At 38.7% G+C, this 14107-nt stretch overlaps 5 protein-coding genes across 6 annotated transcripts in view; 3 read left to right on the forward strand and 2 right to left on the reverse strand.

The window, feature by feature from the left end:
• LOC104709208 (casein kinase 1-like protein HD16) overlaps nt 1–2374 on the reverse strand; it is a 5654-nt gene extending 3280 nt beyond the window's left edge. The window contains exons 1-8 of the mRNA XM_010425858.2: nt 2035–2374; nt 1126–1551; nt 914–1039; nt 746–819; nt 574–643; nt 430–485; nt 278–349; nt 46–140 (exon numbers count right to left, since the gene is read on the reverse strand). Of these exons, the coding sequence (XP_010424160.1) occupies nt 46–140; nt 278–349; nt 430–485; nt 574–643; nt 746–819; nt 914–1039; nt 1126–1491 (859 nt within the window). The 5' untranslated portion in view covers nt 1492–1551; nt 2035–2374. The remainder of the gene's footprint in view (nt 1–45; nt 141–277; nt 350–429; nt 486–573; nt 644–745; nt 820–913; nt 1040–1125; nt 1552–2034) is intronic.
• On the forward strand, nt 3044–3568 carry LOC104709209. Its single transcript, XM_010425859.1, has 2 exons — nt 3044–3187; nt 3254–3568. The coding sequence occupies exons 1-2, from the start codon at nt 3044–3046 to the stop codon at nt 3566–3568; spliced, it is 459 nt and encodes a 152-aa protein (XP_010424161.1).
• LOC104706126 (ADP-glucose phosphorylase-like) lies at nt 7150–8811 on the forward strand. Its single transcript, XM_010422261.2, has 3 exons — nt 7150–7811; nt 7953–8243; nt 8328–8811. Exons 1-3 carry the CDS (start codon nt 7305–7307, stop codon nt 8583–8585), a joined length of 1056 nt encoding a protein of 351 aa, XP_010420563.1. The 5' UTR covers nt 7150–7304; the 3' UTR covers nt 8586–8811.
• On the forward strand, nt 8916–10707 carry LOC104706127 (short-chain type dehydrogenase/reductase-like). Of its 2 annotated transcripts, none has more exons than XM_010422263.2 (3): nt 8916–9175; nt 9384–10121; nt 10220–10707. In XM_010422263.2, the coding sequence occupies exons 2-3, from the start codon at nt 9742–9744 to the stop codon at nt 10617–10619; spliced, it is 780 nt and encodes a 259-aa protein (XP_010420565.1). In that variant the 5' UTR covers nt 8916–9175; nt 9384–9741; the 3' UTR covers nt 10620–10707. The 2 variants fall into 2 exon arrangements, with proteins under 2 accessions (XP_010420565.1, XP_010420564.1); XM_010422262.2 differs by having other exon boundaries at nt 8920–9175; nt 10208–10707.
• LOC104706128 (glucan endo-1,3-beta-glucosidase 8-like) lies at nt 10788–12382 on the reverse strand. The gene is made up of 2 exons (XM_010422264.2): nt 12007–12382; nt 10788–11923 (listed from the first exon to the last, which is right to left on the reverse strand). The coding sequence occupies exons 1-2, from the start codon at nt 12354–12356 to the stop codon at nt 10789–10791; spliced, it is 1485 nt and encodes a 494-aa protein (XP_010420566.1). The 5' UTR covers nt 12357–12382; the 3' UTR covers nt 10788.

The raw sequence follows: 14107 nt of genomic DNA on the forward strand, positions 1-14107 counted from the left end.
ACTAACGTTTAAAGTTTGTTCATACAAATATAATAACAAACTCACCAAGACCAAGATCAATAAGGTAGAGCTTTTTCTCGTCTGCTGTTCCCGGTTGACCGAGTAAAAAGTTTTCGGGCTTCACATCTCCGTGGACAAACCTAGTTTGACAGGGGGATTGAACATAGCATGACAATCAGGTCAATGAAAGCAAATTGTGACAATAAATTGTAATTACCCCCACGAAATGAATGAAACTATATGTCGAGAAGTTACCAAAAAAGATATTTTAACTTACCCTTTCATATGAAGTTTCTCAAGAATAGATATGGATTCAACAGCAATGCAGGCTACCATGTTTGGAGACATCCTGCAACATGTTATGAACATGATTCATATGAAAATTCTTGCAAACAGATTAAAGTGTGGTGGAAAAAGAAGAGTGCTTACGATTGCCCCGAAGAATTCCAAACATCCCAGAGACTCGGACCAAGCATGTCCATGACCTGAAATATTTATTAAAACGTTACTCAATACATAATAACTCAATCAATCTCAAAGTAAATTTAATAAAGCTCATACTATATTACATACAAGAATGTAAAAATCTCCTTGACGACCCTTATGATGTACCGCAGGAACTCCATAGCAACCATTAAGCGTACTATACAACAAGAGGAAAAAAAGAAACAGATGAGATGACAAATAATTTGATCAAAGAAACTTGGCAGGAAAATTCAGATAAAATGCATGTTGCAAGTCTTACTTGTACACTTGCCACTCGTAAGGTGGGCCAAAGTTGCAGCCTTTGCTATTGCGGTGCTCAAATTTTAAAGCCACCTGAAAAAGAAAAACACAAGAATTTTTCTTTTACGATTTGACTTCCTTTGTCTTATCATGAATCTTCACTTCAGTAAGCTTCTTTACAACATACCTCAATTGCATCTGCCCCAATCCTATCACTTCCACCACTCACCCTTCTACCAACAAATACTTGCCCAAAGCCTCCTTTACCGAGTTTCCTCTCAGTCTTATAAACAGGAGAATTTCCAACTTGTACCTACACAAACATATGAAATCAAAATCAATACCCTCTCAAACAGAAAGCCTAGTACTTGAATGTCATAAGATCAGCATAAATTTTACCCTTTCAGGGACTGGAGCCGTGCTGGAATCTTCTTCCACACCAACTACCTTCTCTGCGCTACCACCTTCCATAGCGATATCTTTATCAGCTACCCCTTCAACTTGATTAAAAACAGGTTCACCTACTGCTGGACGAACCTCAATAGGTTCAGCCTCTAAATCTATTAACCTGATGCCTCTACCCCTACCGGCAGCACCAGTTGGTCTAGGAGGTGCAGGGGCTTTTGCTGCAGCGTTTCCCCTTCCTCTACCACCACCTCTTCTCCTTGTTACAGGCTGAGGAGGGAGTTCAATGTTTTCGGCCTGATCAATCACCTGAGGGCTAGGTTGTCTCAATCTACGTGCTCCACTTCTTAACTCTGGCATTCTTACTCCATACAAAGAGTAAGAAAAGATTGTTCTTTCGGTATACCTTCTTTAGCTAACCTGCAACATAAACAGCCGTAGCAGAGAATGTAAGTATTTAATTGATCAAAAATGAGAGGACACAAATCTAAATAGAATAAAAGAAACAGTGGCTTTGCAACTCGGAGCATTGTCTTCCCATCAAACAAATCACTTAATTGCCATCCTTACACAGAAGCAGTTTCCAATCAAACAGAGAAAAACAATCAAAATCACAAGCACAATAAAGTCATCAACTTTGGCTCAAGAGTATCAAAATCATCAATACTGTTTACAGGATGGCGAATAAATCAAAGACAAAAACAGCAGGTGATGATTCTCATCTTCAAAGAAACATACAAAACACAATTATAAGTAACATAGATTCAAAAGAATCAGTGTAAACCAAGCGACAGCTTTGAATGCACTCGATCATCATCCTAAAGAAAAATAAGATCTTTCCAGACAAAACATCAAAACACACACAACAACCCACCAACAAATCAAAAATAAAAAGCATCATACCCGATGAAGGATTTAGGATTAACCCTTCAAAAGGAAGAACGATCGGACTATGGAAGACGAGAAAACCGATCCAAAAAAAAAAAAAAAAATTGAAACTTTCAGATCTCCTTTTCGGAAATTTCACAGAACGAGAAAACCGACGGCTTTCTACAAAACTAGGGCGATTTTTAAATGTGAGAACTTTTTGTAGCTGTGGAAGAAGCACACCTTAGAGATGGATGGTGAGAGAGAAAAGCTTCAGGTTTTGTTTTAGGCTTTTATAATAAAAAAATAATGAAGATTGGAAAAAAGTTGGAGATGAAGAGACAATGGAAGAAGAAGAAGAAGAAGAAGAAGAGAGGAGGTTGCAGATTTGGGGAAGAATTTTTTTTTTGGGTCCAATTTTTTTTTAGTTTTCTTGGATGGATTGATCAACTTTAGAAAGAAAGAAAAAAATGAAAAATTCTGGCAAATATTTGGTAAAGATTTTTAATTTTTATTATCAGTTTGATTTTTAAAGTTTTTGAATAATTTGAATAATACAAAAAAAAAAAAAAAAGCTTTTTGTGTACAGTTCTCGTGGTTGTCGAATGGTAATGATGGTCTTAATATTGCTGCTTGGTGTACAGCTCCAACACATGCTCACACATAAAGATCATTTAAATGTCTGTTTAACTACTTGAATTATCAATATTACATAACAACATAGGTAAATTTATAGAGGTTATGTTTAGAGCACCATAACCATAGCTTCCGATACCGTTCTGGTATACGGTGCGACAAAATCCGGTACCGACGATTTGGTCCGTTATGACCCAATTACATTTTCTGACCCGGTTTGTTTTTATTAAACCGGACCCAATTAATTAAGACCGAACTGATTCAATTAAAAAAAAAAATCTCAGTGTTAAAAATGTTAAACACCCAAACCGGATATCATTTCACGATTTAACCTTAAAAAAAAACTTTACTCTTTACCTAGGGTTCTTCGGAGTAGACAAAATTCATCTAGGTCGATTTGAGGATAGAGATGGATTTAAGCACGGGTTCATCTAGTATGAGTAGATCTTCTGGAATTCTGAAGAAGTGTGATTGTGGATTGCCAGCAAAGATTTTCACATCAAAGACTGAAAAAAATCTTAGCAGAAGGTTTTTCGGATGTCAATTGTACAAGGTATGTGTGTTTTTAGGGCGATTGATTGAAAATTGGCAAGTTTATAGTGTTTTGTAATCTCTGTAGGATGGTGGAACTGAGCACTGCAAATACTTTAAGAGGTTTGATCAAGAAGAGGTGAAAGGGTGGCCGCGAAACGCTTTAATTCAAGCTGTAGCTGAAAATCGTGAAAAGGAAATAGTGATAGATCAACTCAAGATAACAATTGTGGAACTTCGTAGTGATCTGGAGAAGCATTTAGAAGATTCGGGAAAGGTCCTCTATAGGCAACGTTTGATCATCACATCGTTAACTGGATTGCTTGTATGTGCTTTTGATCATCACATCGTTAACTGGATTGCTTGTATGTGCCATTGGAGCCATTATATTTGGCTGATGTGAAATGAGCATGTGTGTTTGATTAGAGTAATTGTCAGTATTTGGGTATATTGGCTATGTCTATGTTTGTAAGGTTTGTAAGATTGTAAGACCTTGTTGGTATGGTTCCAACTTCGATGTGGAATCAAAGTTTTTCTTAGTCATTCCTGCTTCAACCAAAAGACATAGCCTAAAAAAAACATCATTCAAATACATTAAAAAGTCGAATCCCAATTCTCTGTCACGGAAACATGGACCAAATACAAAATATATAGCGTAATCGAATTTGTTTTTTCACAAAAGCATCGACCATAATACATAACCGAAAACTATATCCTTTGTCACAAATCCTTCAAAAAGGGACAAAACAACAAGTGACACAGAATAGAGTTTTAATCGCATTGTTTTCATCAGCAAAATACATCAATGGAGTTGAGATCCTTATGGTGCAGTCGAAGACACATCTTGAACTTCTGCTTCCACTTGAACCGATGTTCCAGCTTCCTCTTGAGCGATCATTGCAAGTTCCATTTCTGCTTCATCTTGAGCTTGAAGTTGAGCTGCATTTCGAGCATCTTCATTAAGCTTCCTTCTCTTTGCCCGGCTCTCGTCAGACTACCAAGGAAGTCATAAATAGAGTTAAAACCTAAATGAAACATATATGTTAATCATGTAAAGACTGGACTGATTGGAAATACCTCTTTAGGACATTTTCTTGAATTATGTCCAGCCCCACCACATAAACCACAATGAGCTATTCTTCCTTTTCTACCAACTTTAAACTTATTCTTATTTTTAGTTGGTGATTCATGCAAACTTTTGATCCTTGCTTTTCCCTTAGGTCTTCCTGGAGGACGCTTGTAAGGCATGTCAGAAATCATGGTAATGTTTTCACCATTTCCCAAATCCAAGCCCACCTTAAGCTTGTGAATGAACCACTCCTAGTTGTCATGGTTCTCCCCTAATACTACCGCCCAAGCTATAGGATAGATCTGATTGTTAGGATCCCTTCCAACAGTGGGAAGCAATGTTCCCTGGATGTTGTGCTTCAAGAATGTCCCATCCAACCCAATAATTGGTCTACAGTTCTTCTTCCATGACGTCCTCAGCGGCTCGAAACATATGTAAATCTGATAAAATTCATCTAAACCATCATCTCTAGTTCTTGTATTGATCTCCACTGTTGAACCAGGCATTGTCCTGGACGTAAAAGGCAATCGTTAATAACCATTTATCTAAACCTTCTATTTAAATTTCACAAAGTATTTACTTACTTGGTGAGTTGGTACTGATAGTCTCGAAGTCTTGAAAATTGGGCATTGCATTCATCTTGCAGCTTGCTAAATGCCCTCCTTCTTGCGGATTGTGACTGTGGAGGTGTGATGATGATGTTGTACCTCCTTTTCATCTCATCTTTGATTTCAGGAGCACTCATCTCAGGATCTCTTCTTTTGTCTTCAAGAAACAAGTCAGAAACCACATGACTCCTTATTATCTCACATCGCCCAACAGGATGACATTGATGCTCATCATAGAACGTTTTAACCATCCATTTCTGTATCGGGTTCTCTATTGAGCAATATATTTGCCATCCGCAGCCTTTTCCCTTACACCTTGCACCAAGTGCAATTTTCTCCCATCTATCAAACATTACATTGCGCCTTGTCTTTAGTACATAGCGGATCACATTGTCCTTAAAGTCCTGACCACTAGCAAAAACTTGCCTCAAGCTGAACACACCATCAGGTAAATTTCTTTTTACCAACCTCTCTGCTTGTTCTTCTTCATCACCAGAAGAGTCATCAGTTGCAGGGTAGACTTCATCTTCATCTGGAATTTGTTCTTTGTAACTGTCATGGTCAAAGACTTCTATATCCGCTTCACCAACCTCATCTTCTTCATCAGATTCTGGATTTTCAGACAAACCATCTTCGTCATCAATAGCCTCATTGTCTGTCTCACCTTCAGGTTCGTACTCTGGATCGCCTTCTCCATCACTCAGATTCTCATCAGGAATTTCTTCGCCATTCCCTATTAGCGAATAACGAACTGGTTGCTCAACATACACGTCCAGCTCTCTCATCAAACGCCCTGCTGATTGCATCTTCTTACTATTCACTTCAACATCTTCCCAAAGAGAATGCTTATCTGCTAAATCTTCAAATGGTAGCTTGTACCACATTCTCCCAAGCTCGATATTTTTTTCAAGCAACTTCAAGGCTATCACAGTTTTGAAGATATCATCAGGATGCATTTCAAACACGTCAAGCACTCCATCAAAGTAATCAGACACACCATTTGCTTCTTTGAATTGCCCAGAATGATGGCAATTCACTTTCACAAGTTCCTCATTACTGCAAAACACATAAAATAACATTTATCAGTTCAACAACTTATATTAACAATGGCTACAAATAATAAAATAAAAATACTATCAAAATACAAATAACCGACTACAATATTCTACATGAACCCGACAAGGGCAAAGTCATCTTTGTTTTCTATCTAAACACCTTGAAATCGACCCCATAACTTGTTACAAAGGAAAACATTAATCTTTAACAACTCGAAAAAACAACAGTTACCAAGAGAGAAAAAACAGTAACCGATAATCTATCACTACTTGACAAAACCACGATTTTTCTTGTGTGAAAAGCATATGTCAATTGTTCACACTATATATCCCCAACAAAAACCCATAATAAATCCCGAAGAAAAACCCAGAAAAAATCCCCAAATAAGTACCAAACTGCGGAAACCCTCATCTTGCGATTTTAGATTCGAAACCCTAATCTCGCGATTTCGGATCAGACACCAGATTAAAGTCGAAATCCAGATATCATACCTCATTGTAACGAGATTCGAGTTTGATTCACAACCAATTCGAGTGTTTCCTTCTTCTACTCCGAAGAACCCTAGGTAAAGAGTGATTTTTTTTTTTAGGTGAAATCGTAAATGGAAATTATGATATCGGGTTTGGGTGTTTAACATTTTTACACTGAGATTTTCTTTTTAATTGGATCAGTTCGGTCTTAATTAATTGGTCCAATTTAATAAAAACAAATCGGGTCAGAAAATGTAATTAAGTCATAACAGACCAAATCGCCAGTACCGGATTCCACCGCACCGTATACCGGAACGATATCGGAAGCTTGGTTATGGTGCTCTACACATAATGTCTATAAATTTACCTATGTTGTTATGTAATACTGATAGTTCAAATAGTTAAACGGACATTTAAATTCTCTGTATGTGTGAGCATGTGTTAGAGCTTACTCCAAGTAGCTGCTAAACATTTTTCCTTTTGCATTATTGATTAGATTTTTTGTTTTGACCGTTTAGTATTACTGATTAAGTTTTTTTTTTGTTTACGACTTATGCGATTGTAATAAAAAAAAAATTGATTGTTTTCGCCATTATGTTATGCAATAAGATCTTTTGTTTTGTGGTATAGTAATTAAAAAAATCTTATAGTTTTAGAAGAGAAATCATTTGAATATGAAAATGCTATATGTAAATTTCTTCTGCCAAACACTCCCAAATTCATCGGGAATACACGAGTTCGGTTCGCTTTGGATTGCACCGATAAATCCGATTTAGTAGCATTCTTCGAAACCAATTAGATTGAATTCGTCCTTAGAACCATAAGTTCCGGTTTAAATAAACCGGAATTACCCATTCCTAAATTTCCGTCCAACGCCAACGGTAACGAAATCGCACAAGTGTCGAAGCTACAGGATCACACAACAGAAAGAGAAAGATGACGTCACCGAGTCACACCCCAAATCGCGGCGGCGAATCGGTCGAGACTCAGTCCCCTGAGCTCAGGAAAGATCCGGTGACTAACCGCTGGGTCATATTCTCTCCCGCCAGAGCCAAGAGACCGACTGATTTCAAATCGAAATCTCCAAACAACCCTAACCCCAAACCTTCCTCGTGCCCCTTTTGCATCGGCCGTGAGCAAGAGTGTGCGCCGGAGATATTTCGAGTGCCGGATCATGACCCGAATTGGAAACTCCGGGTCATCGAGAATCTATACCCGGCTTTAAGCAGGAATCTCGAGACCCAATCGACGCAAAACGAGACGACGAGGACGGCTACGGTTCGGACTATACCCGGATTCGGGTTCCACGACGTGGTGATCGAATCTCCTGTTCACTCGATTGAGCTCTCCGATTTAGATCCGGTTTGTATCGGCGAGGTCTTGATCTCGTATAAGAAGAGGATCCAACAGATCACGCAACACGATTCCATCAATTACATTCAGGTAAACTAGTTTCCATAGATCGATCCTCAAATTGTAACTCTATACTTAAAGATTCCTCAATGTATTATGTATTGTTAAATCATCAATGCTTTTGTGCTAAGTGTGAATCTTTTGGGTCGATTACATTTGTTTGTAAAAAAGGTATTCAAGAACCATGGTGCGTCAGCTGGAGCATCAATGAGTCACTCCCACAGTCAGATCATGGCTCTACCAGTTGTTCCTCCAACAGTTTCTTCACGCCTTGATGGTACTAAGGAATATTTCAACGAGACTGGGAAATGTTGTCTATGTGAAGCTAAAGCAAGACACTTTGTGATTGATGAGTCTTCTCATTTTGTTTCCGTTGCTCCTTTCGCTGCTACGTATCCTTTTGAGGTTTGGATTGTTCCCAAGGATCATTTTTCCCACTTCCATTATCTCGATGACGTTAAGGTTACCTTTTTTTACTCCTCTGCTAAGTTCTACTTAGTTCCTAGATCATCATTACCTTACTTATTTAGGTTTAATGATTTGCAGGCTGTTGACCTTGGAGGACTTCTGAAACTCATGCTTCAGAAGATAGCTAAGCAGCTAAACGATCCGCCGTATAATTATATGATCCACACTTCCCCCATCAAGGTCACAGAATCACAGTTACGTTATACACACTGGTTCTTACAGATTGTACCTCAGCTTTCTGGGGTTGGTGGGTTTGAGATTGGCACAGGGTGTTACATAAATCCAGTTTTCCCGGAGGATGTAGCAAAGGTTTTGCGGGAAGTAACCCTTACTTGAACCCCGGTTTGATATCTGATTGTGGAGTTATTTGCACGATGTGAAGGTCTTCAATTCATCGTTTTTGTTTCTTCTATTGAAGAGGGAGATGTTTCAGTTTGATTCAAATAACACTGATGTAGACAATTTATGTAGTTCTGTTGTAGAAGAATATTCTATACCCATGTTGTGTTCTTCTTTACTTCTAGTTCATATCATTGCAATAAGAAGTTCCTTTGATTCTCTTTTTGAAAGGTAATTTCAGTATTTTTAACTCCTAAGTAAAGAATCTATTAAGGGTCTGCTTCTTATACTGCTTATGATGCCTTATGGTTTGGCTAAATTTGGGTTTTACTTTACTGTTTGTTTTTTTCTCTACAAATTTGTCATTTGATTGTCAGGCTGGACAAATATGCCATCTCCTCATTTACAGAGAGCTTTGAATATGTGCCTAAAACACGCGCAGATAATGCCGGCCTCAATGCAATGGAGATCACAGCTTCTCTGTACACTGGACATGGATCCGGAAACCCAAAATTCGGCGTCGATTTAGAGGAAGGTGTTTGTAAAGACGTCTCAGATACAAAAGTATGGGATCTTTATTCCACCAAGTAAGTTCTATTTTTGTCACTCTGCAATCAAATCTCTCTGTTGTACTAAATTTCCTTTGATTAAGAAGCCAAGTCTGTGTTGTCGTTGGCTTTAATCTTCTTTACCATTTGATTGGTCTCAACAAGAGAGAGAGAGAAAGACAAACCCGATGCTTACATTGTTGAATGTATACAATATGTGACTAACTGTAATGTTTGTAAATGGCAGATTATAATGGCCATACCAGCTGGTGGACGAAGACTAGGCTCTTAAAAGTTATAACAAACACCTCTTAGCCAAACTCACTCTCTTCTTCCGCAACTTTTATTTTCTTAATCTTTCTTAGAAAAATTTGGTAGAAAATAAACACACCCTACTACTTGCCTGTGGAGTGGTTCCTACTTCCTTGCAATATAAAAACTGAAATTGAAAAGTTGTGGTGACAAGTTTTAAAGTTGGGTTTTAGAAAAAAAGATATATATAGAAACGACACCGTGTTCTGTTTCTCAGTCAAAAAAGAGTACACTCACACACAGTCAACGAAAGAGCTGAGTCAAATTTTGTTTGACCAATTTGGTTCCTCAACATGGCTGCAGCTTCGTCAGTTCCCTCTCTCGCTGACCGAGTCGCAATAGTCACCGGTTCATCTCGTGGTATTGGCCGAGCCGTAGCCATACACCTCGCCGACCTCGGCGCCAAGATAGTCATCAACTACACCACCAGATCCACTGAGGCCGATCAAGTCGCCGCCGAAATCAACTCATCCGCCGGCGCCGGTTCGGAGCCTATAGCCGTCGTATTCCGCGCCGATATATCAGAGCCGAGCCAGGTCGAGTCTCTCTTCCACGCGGCGGAGAAAGCCTTTAACTCGCCGGTTCACATCCCGGTTAACTCAGCTGGAATCCTCGATCCTAATTACCCTACCATCGCCAACACCCCAGTTGAAGCTTTCGATCGCATCTTCAAGTAATCAAGAAACTCTATTACAAATATCAATGATCTTGCGTAAGAATCAAGTTTGTGATTCTTGAAACTGTTTTGTGTTTGTTCTGGGTGAACACAAGAGGATCATTCTTGTGCTGTAAAGAAGCTGCAAAACAGCTAAAACGTGGAGGTGGTGGGAGGATTATACTGGTAACGTCTTCACTAACCGAGGCGCTGATCCCAGGGCAAGGAGCTTACACAGCATCAAAAGCAGCTGTTGAAGCATTGGTGAAGATTCTTGCTAAGGAACTTAAAGGTTCAGGAATCACTGCAAACTGTGTTTCTCCAGGGCCTGTTGCGACTGAGATGTTCTTTGATGGGAAGAGCGATGAGACGGTTAAGTACATCATTGATAATAGTCCTTTTGGTAGGCTTGGTGAGACTAAAGACATTGCTTCTGTTGTTGGTTTCTTAGCTAGTGATGGTGGTGAATGGATCAATGGGCAAGTTATTGTTGCTAATGGTGCATTCCTCAAATGAAACAATGTTAGATAATTCTGAAACTAAAAGTATTGAAACTGTGTTCTGTTTCTTCAGTTGCTAGTGATCGAATTCAATCTATTCTTTATTTGATGGTGACTCAAGAATCAGCAATATACAAAAATGTATAAACAATGCCAAAACTAATCAAGAAGCAAAACCGGAAAGCTCATAGTGCCATAACGAGCACCAACGTACTCACCAGACAGACCCCAATAATCGAACCAAACCTATGGTTATTATGATCACTATGTCCTGATGTTGGATCTCCGATTTGAATCGGGAAATTACATTGTTCTCGAGAAATATTATGGGTAGTGATTATGGCAAGTCCCTCAAAGTCACACGCCTCTGCCTTCTGATCATGTACCTGAAAATACATGTTGAACGCATAGGAAGCGTTCCCGACCTCATCAAGATTACCACAAGATGTACCATACCCCAAAGCTGTGCAGTCAGAGAAAGTACACGCGTAGTTTACATTATCCCCGAGCTGGTTAGTATTGTTACTAAAAGTGTGGGCATTAGGGTTTAACATACACCACTGGTTTTGCAAATACTGAACACTTTGAGCTCCAGTCAACACCTTCTTTTGACCTTCCCCTGGCAAATCCGCCGGAAACTTCGGTTGGCCATCGTATTTGAATATCCCCCAGTGACGTTCAAAGTTACCAGGAGCTATACTCTTTGCATCTTCATCGATGAACCCGAAAAGATAAACTTCGATGTAACCGGGACGCATAGGGGTTCCTTTGTTTCCTGCTAGCTTTGGAAGCAGACCTGAGTAGAACCGTTCTGCATTTGGGATATTAGCGTTTTTGTCACCATCCGTTGGCCAACCAACTTCTCCGACTATAACCGTCATGTCTCCATGACCTAATGCTCTAAGCGAAGCCAAGAGGGTATCGAAATTAGCATCAAAGACGTTTGTGTAGATAACGCCATTATCACTAACGGTGTTCTGGCCGTTGAAGAAGGCGTAGTCGAAAGGGAAGTCGCTGCTGAGGGAAAGACTTAGGAAAGGGTAAATGTTGACAGTGAAGGGAGCTTTGTTATGAGCTAAAAAGTTGACTATGAGTTTCATCTCTTCAAAGATGTCTTGACGGAAAGTTCCTGCGGAAGGAACTGGATTCTCCGGTGGAGAGTTGTAGACGTCCGCGTTTAAAGGTACGGTGGCTTTGATGAAATCTCCAACTCCGGCTTCGTTTAATGCTTTTTGGATATGGAAGAGTGCTGGATACGTTAGGTTTATGAACGATCCATTGTAAGCTGTTAAAAAGGGCTCATTCCCAACGGCGACGTATCTGCAAAGAAACTAAGTTTTTAGTATCCAAAAACTGATGAATCTTTAGATTTGAGGTGAAAAAAAAAAATCAAAGTTGTTTACTTGATTTTAACGTCGTCGTTGAAACGAGTGATGTTTCTTCGAACCCAATCTTTAGCTCTGTTATAGCTTCCCATGGCTTTGAGCTGATCATTAGGGATTGCAACCATAACTTCGATGCCGGAGCCAGCAAGAGCTACCATGGTGTTTGTGTCGGCATCGAAAAGCTTCACTTTTTTAACGTTGTTGTCTTTCAACATCTGTACTACCGTCTTTGGAGGGAGCTGGTGAGTTGCCATCGTACCCCAGTTTACTCCCAAGGCGGATACGTCGCGGGAGTTTAAATATACGGTGGAGATGGTGATGTAGAGGAAGATGATGGCGGTGGTTCTCTGTTTCCGTCGGTTACTCATTTTGGGTTTACTCTGTTTTTGACGAAGATCAATAAGAGTATAGAATAATGATTGTAATAAATGGTGGATCTGTGGAGGTCATATGATATGAGGTTCCTTAATCTAATAATGTATATATTTTTTCTTTTGAGAGAAGTGTTATTTTAATTTTTCAGCGTAACGCGCAAGGTGTATTGCTTGGAGTCTAAGGGATTGGCACGCGAAACGACGTCGTTTTTGAGGTCAAAATCCCAAAAGCGACACTCTCCACGTGCCTGCTAATGACTAAATTTCACTGATCCGATAAACAAGCCCATACTCTGATACTCATATGGTCACAACTCACAAGTCATAACTCGTTTTATTTTTCGGTTTTGTTAAACCGAAGTTGCATAATCTTAGGTACATGCACACTTCTTAATTTTTTTTTTCTTTTCTTAATATGAATCCAAACTTGACAAAAAGGTTTTGGTTAATACATGTCGTCATACTCAAATTATTCTATATCTCTTTGATTAGTCTTCGATCAAATTATTTAGAAAAGTCTGGGTAAGCCAAATTCCCTCTATCATCAAAAATTCCTGAAGAGCAGAGTGAAACAACCAACCAGCATCGAAAGTAACCGAACCACCATAATCAGCAGTGTTAGAACCATCATAATCAACAAAAGAAAAATCAAAAGATAATAATTATCGGAATTAGCAGCAGAAGATAATAATGACCGGTATTATATTACTATATTATTTTGTTATAATATTAATTCTATAATAATTTTAAAAATGATTTGTTCATCTTTATGAGTAGACATGTATTTTTCTGTAAAAGACAATATATAACTATTTCTTATGACAATGCAAATTTTGTTCAAATGATGCAATATCATGGAATTTAGATGAACTTACATATGAAAACTACATTTATAAATTTGAGAAACTGACTTACGCTGACAGATAAGATATTTGAATAAAGGAGATTTCACATGGAAGATCCAAGGAAAAACCTCTTCCAGATCAACATTTAAACGCTTAAGCTCACTAACGGTAGATTGACTAATCCTTGTATGGTGCGTATTAGCAACCACTGGCCTAATCGTAGAAGCACCTACAGCAAAACCCGTTCCACTCACAACATGTTTTAAACCCGAGACAAGACGACCAAGATTGACAGTATCAGCAAGCTTCACACCTTCCCCGTCCCAGAGAGTAAACGACTCGAAATTAGTTCGACTCGACACATGCGATAAAATATATTTTTTCTAACGTAGTTTTACATCATTTTACTTAAAATAGTTATGATTTACTATATGGCCTTAAACGTCTTTATGACTTGACAAAAAAAAACCATCTAAATGCTCATGTTATATATTTGTTTTCTATAAAAAAATTTCTTATTCATTTTATTTTTAATTACCATATCCTGTTTATTATGTCTTGTTTATCGCATTCTTCAAATTAATACATACTCAATCAAGGTACTTTCATGCCGTTAAACTAAAAATATATAAAGCATGTTTATTAGTAAATTTCTCATAAAGAGACTCTTAACAAAGACATTAAAAATAATCAAGAAAATAAGAGAAATGTATACAATTGGCGTCCACCGTGGAGCAGAGACAAAGATAGCTTTTAAAAGAAGTCCAATATCGAAAGATGCTTGAAGGAGAAATCACAGGAAGTGACGGTTGCGTAGCAGATACACCAGATCGTGTTCAGCTGGTCCAAGTGGAGCCCTCACAAATGCCGACGATCAGGGCCCCGGCAATGCCAAACGGG

Source organism: Camelina sativa, chromosome 8 (genome assembly GCF_000633955.1).
Source record: "Camelina sativa cultivar DH55 chromosome 8, Cs, whole genome shotgun sequence".
NCBI lineage: Eukaryota > Viridiplantae > Streptophyta > Magnoliopsida > Brassicales > Brassicaceae > Camelina > Camelina sativa.

What these genes read in the sequence shown, in the direction of transcription:
- LOC104709209 (XM_010425859.1), top strand. Translation starts at nt 3,044, where the DNA reads ATGGATTTAAGCACGGGTTCATCTAGTATGAGTAGATCTTCTGGAATT. An exon ending in TCGGATGTCAATTGTACAAG is followed by an intron (nt 3,188 to 3,253) that starts GTATGTGTGTTT and finishes TAATCTCTGTAG; the next exon opens with GATGGTGGAACTGAGCACTG.
- LOC104706126 (XM_010422261.2), top strand. Translation starts at nt 7,305, where the DNA reads ATGACGTCACCGAGTCACACCCCAAATCGCGGCGGCGAATCGGTCGAG. An exon ending in ATTCCATCAATTACATTCAG is followed by an intron (nt 7,812 to 7,952) that starts GTAAACTAGTTT and finishes TTTGTAAAAAAG; the next exon opens with GTATTCAAGAACCATGGTGC. An exon ending in ATTATCTCGATGACGTTAAG is followed by an intron (nt 8,244 to 8,327) that starts GTTACCTTTTTT and finishes AATGATTTGCAG; the next exon opens with GCTGTTGACCTTGGAGGACT.
- LOC104706127 (XM_010422262.2), top strand. Translation starts at nt 9,742, where the DNA reads ATGGCTGCAGCTTCGTCAGTTCCCTCTCTCGCTGACCGAGTCGCAATA. An exon ending in GCTTTCGATCGCATCTTCAA is followed by an intron (nt 10,122 to 10,207) that starts GTAATCAAGAAA and finishes GTGTTTGTTCTG; the next exon opens with GGTGAACACAAGAGGATCAT.
- LOC104706128 (XM_010422264.2), bottom strand. Translation starts at nt 12,356, where the DNA reads ATGAGTAACCGACGGAAACAGAGAACCACCGCCATCATCTTCCTCTAC. An exon ending in AACGACGACGTTAAAATCAA is followed by an intron (nt 11,924 to 12,006) that starts GTAAACAACTTT and finishes GTTTCTTTGCAG; the next exon opens with ATACGTCGCCGTTGGGAATG.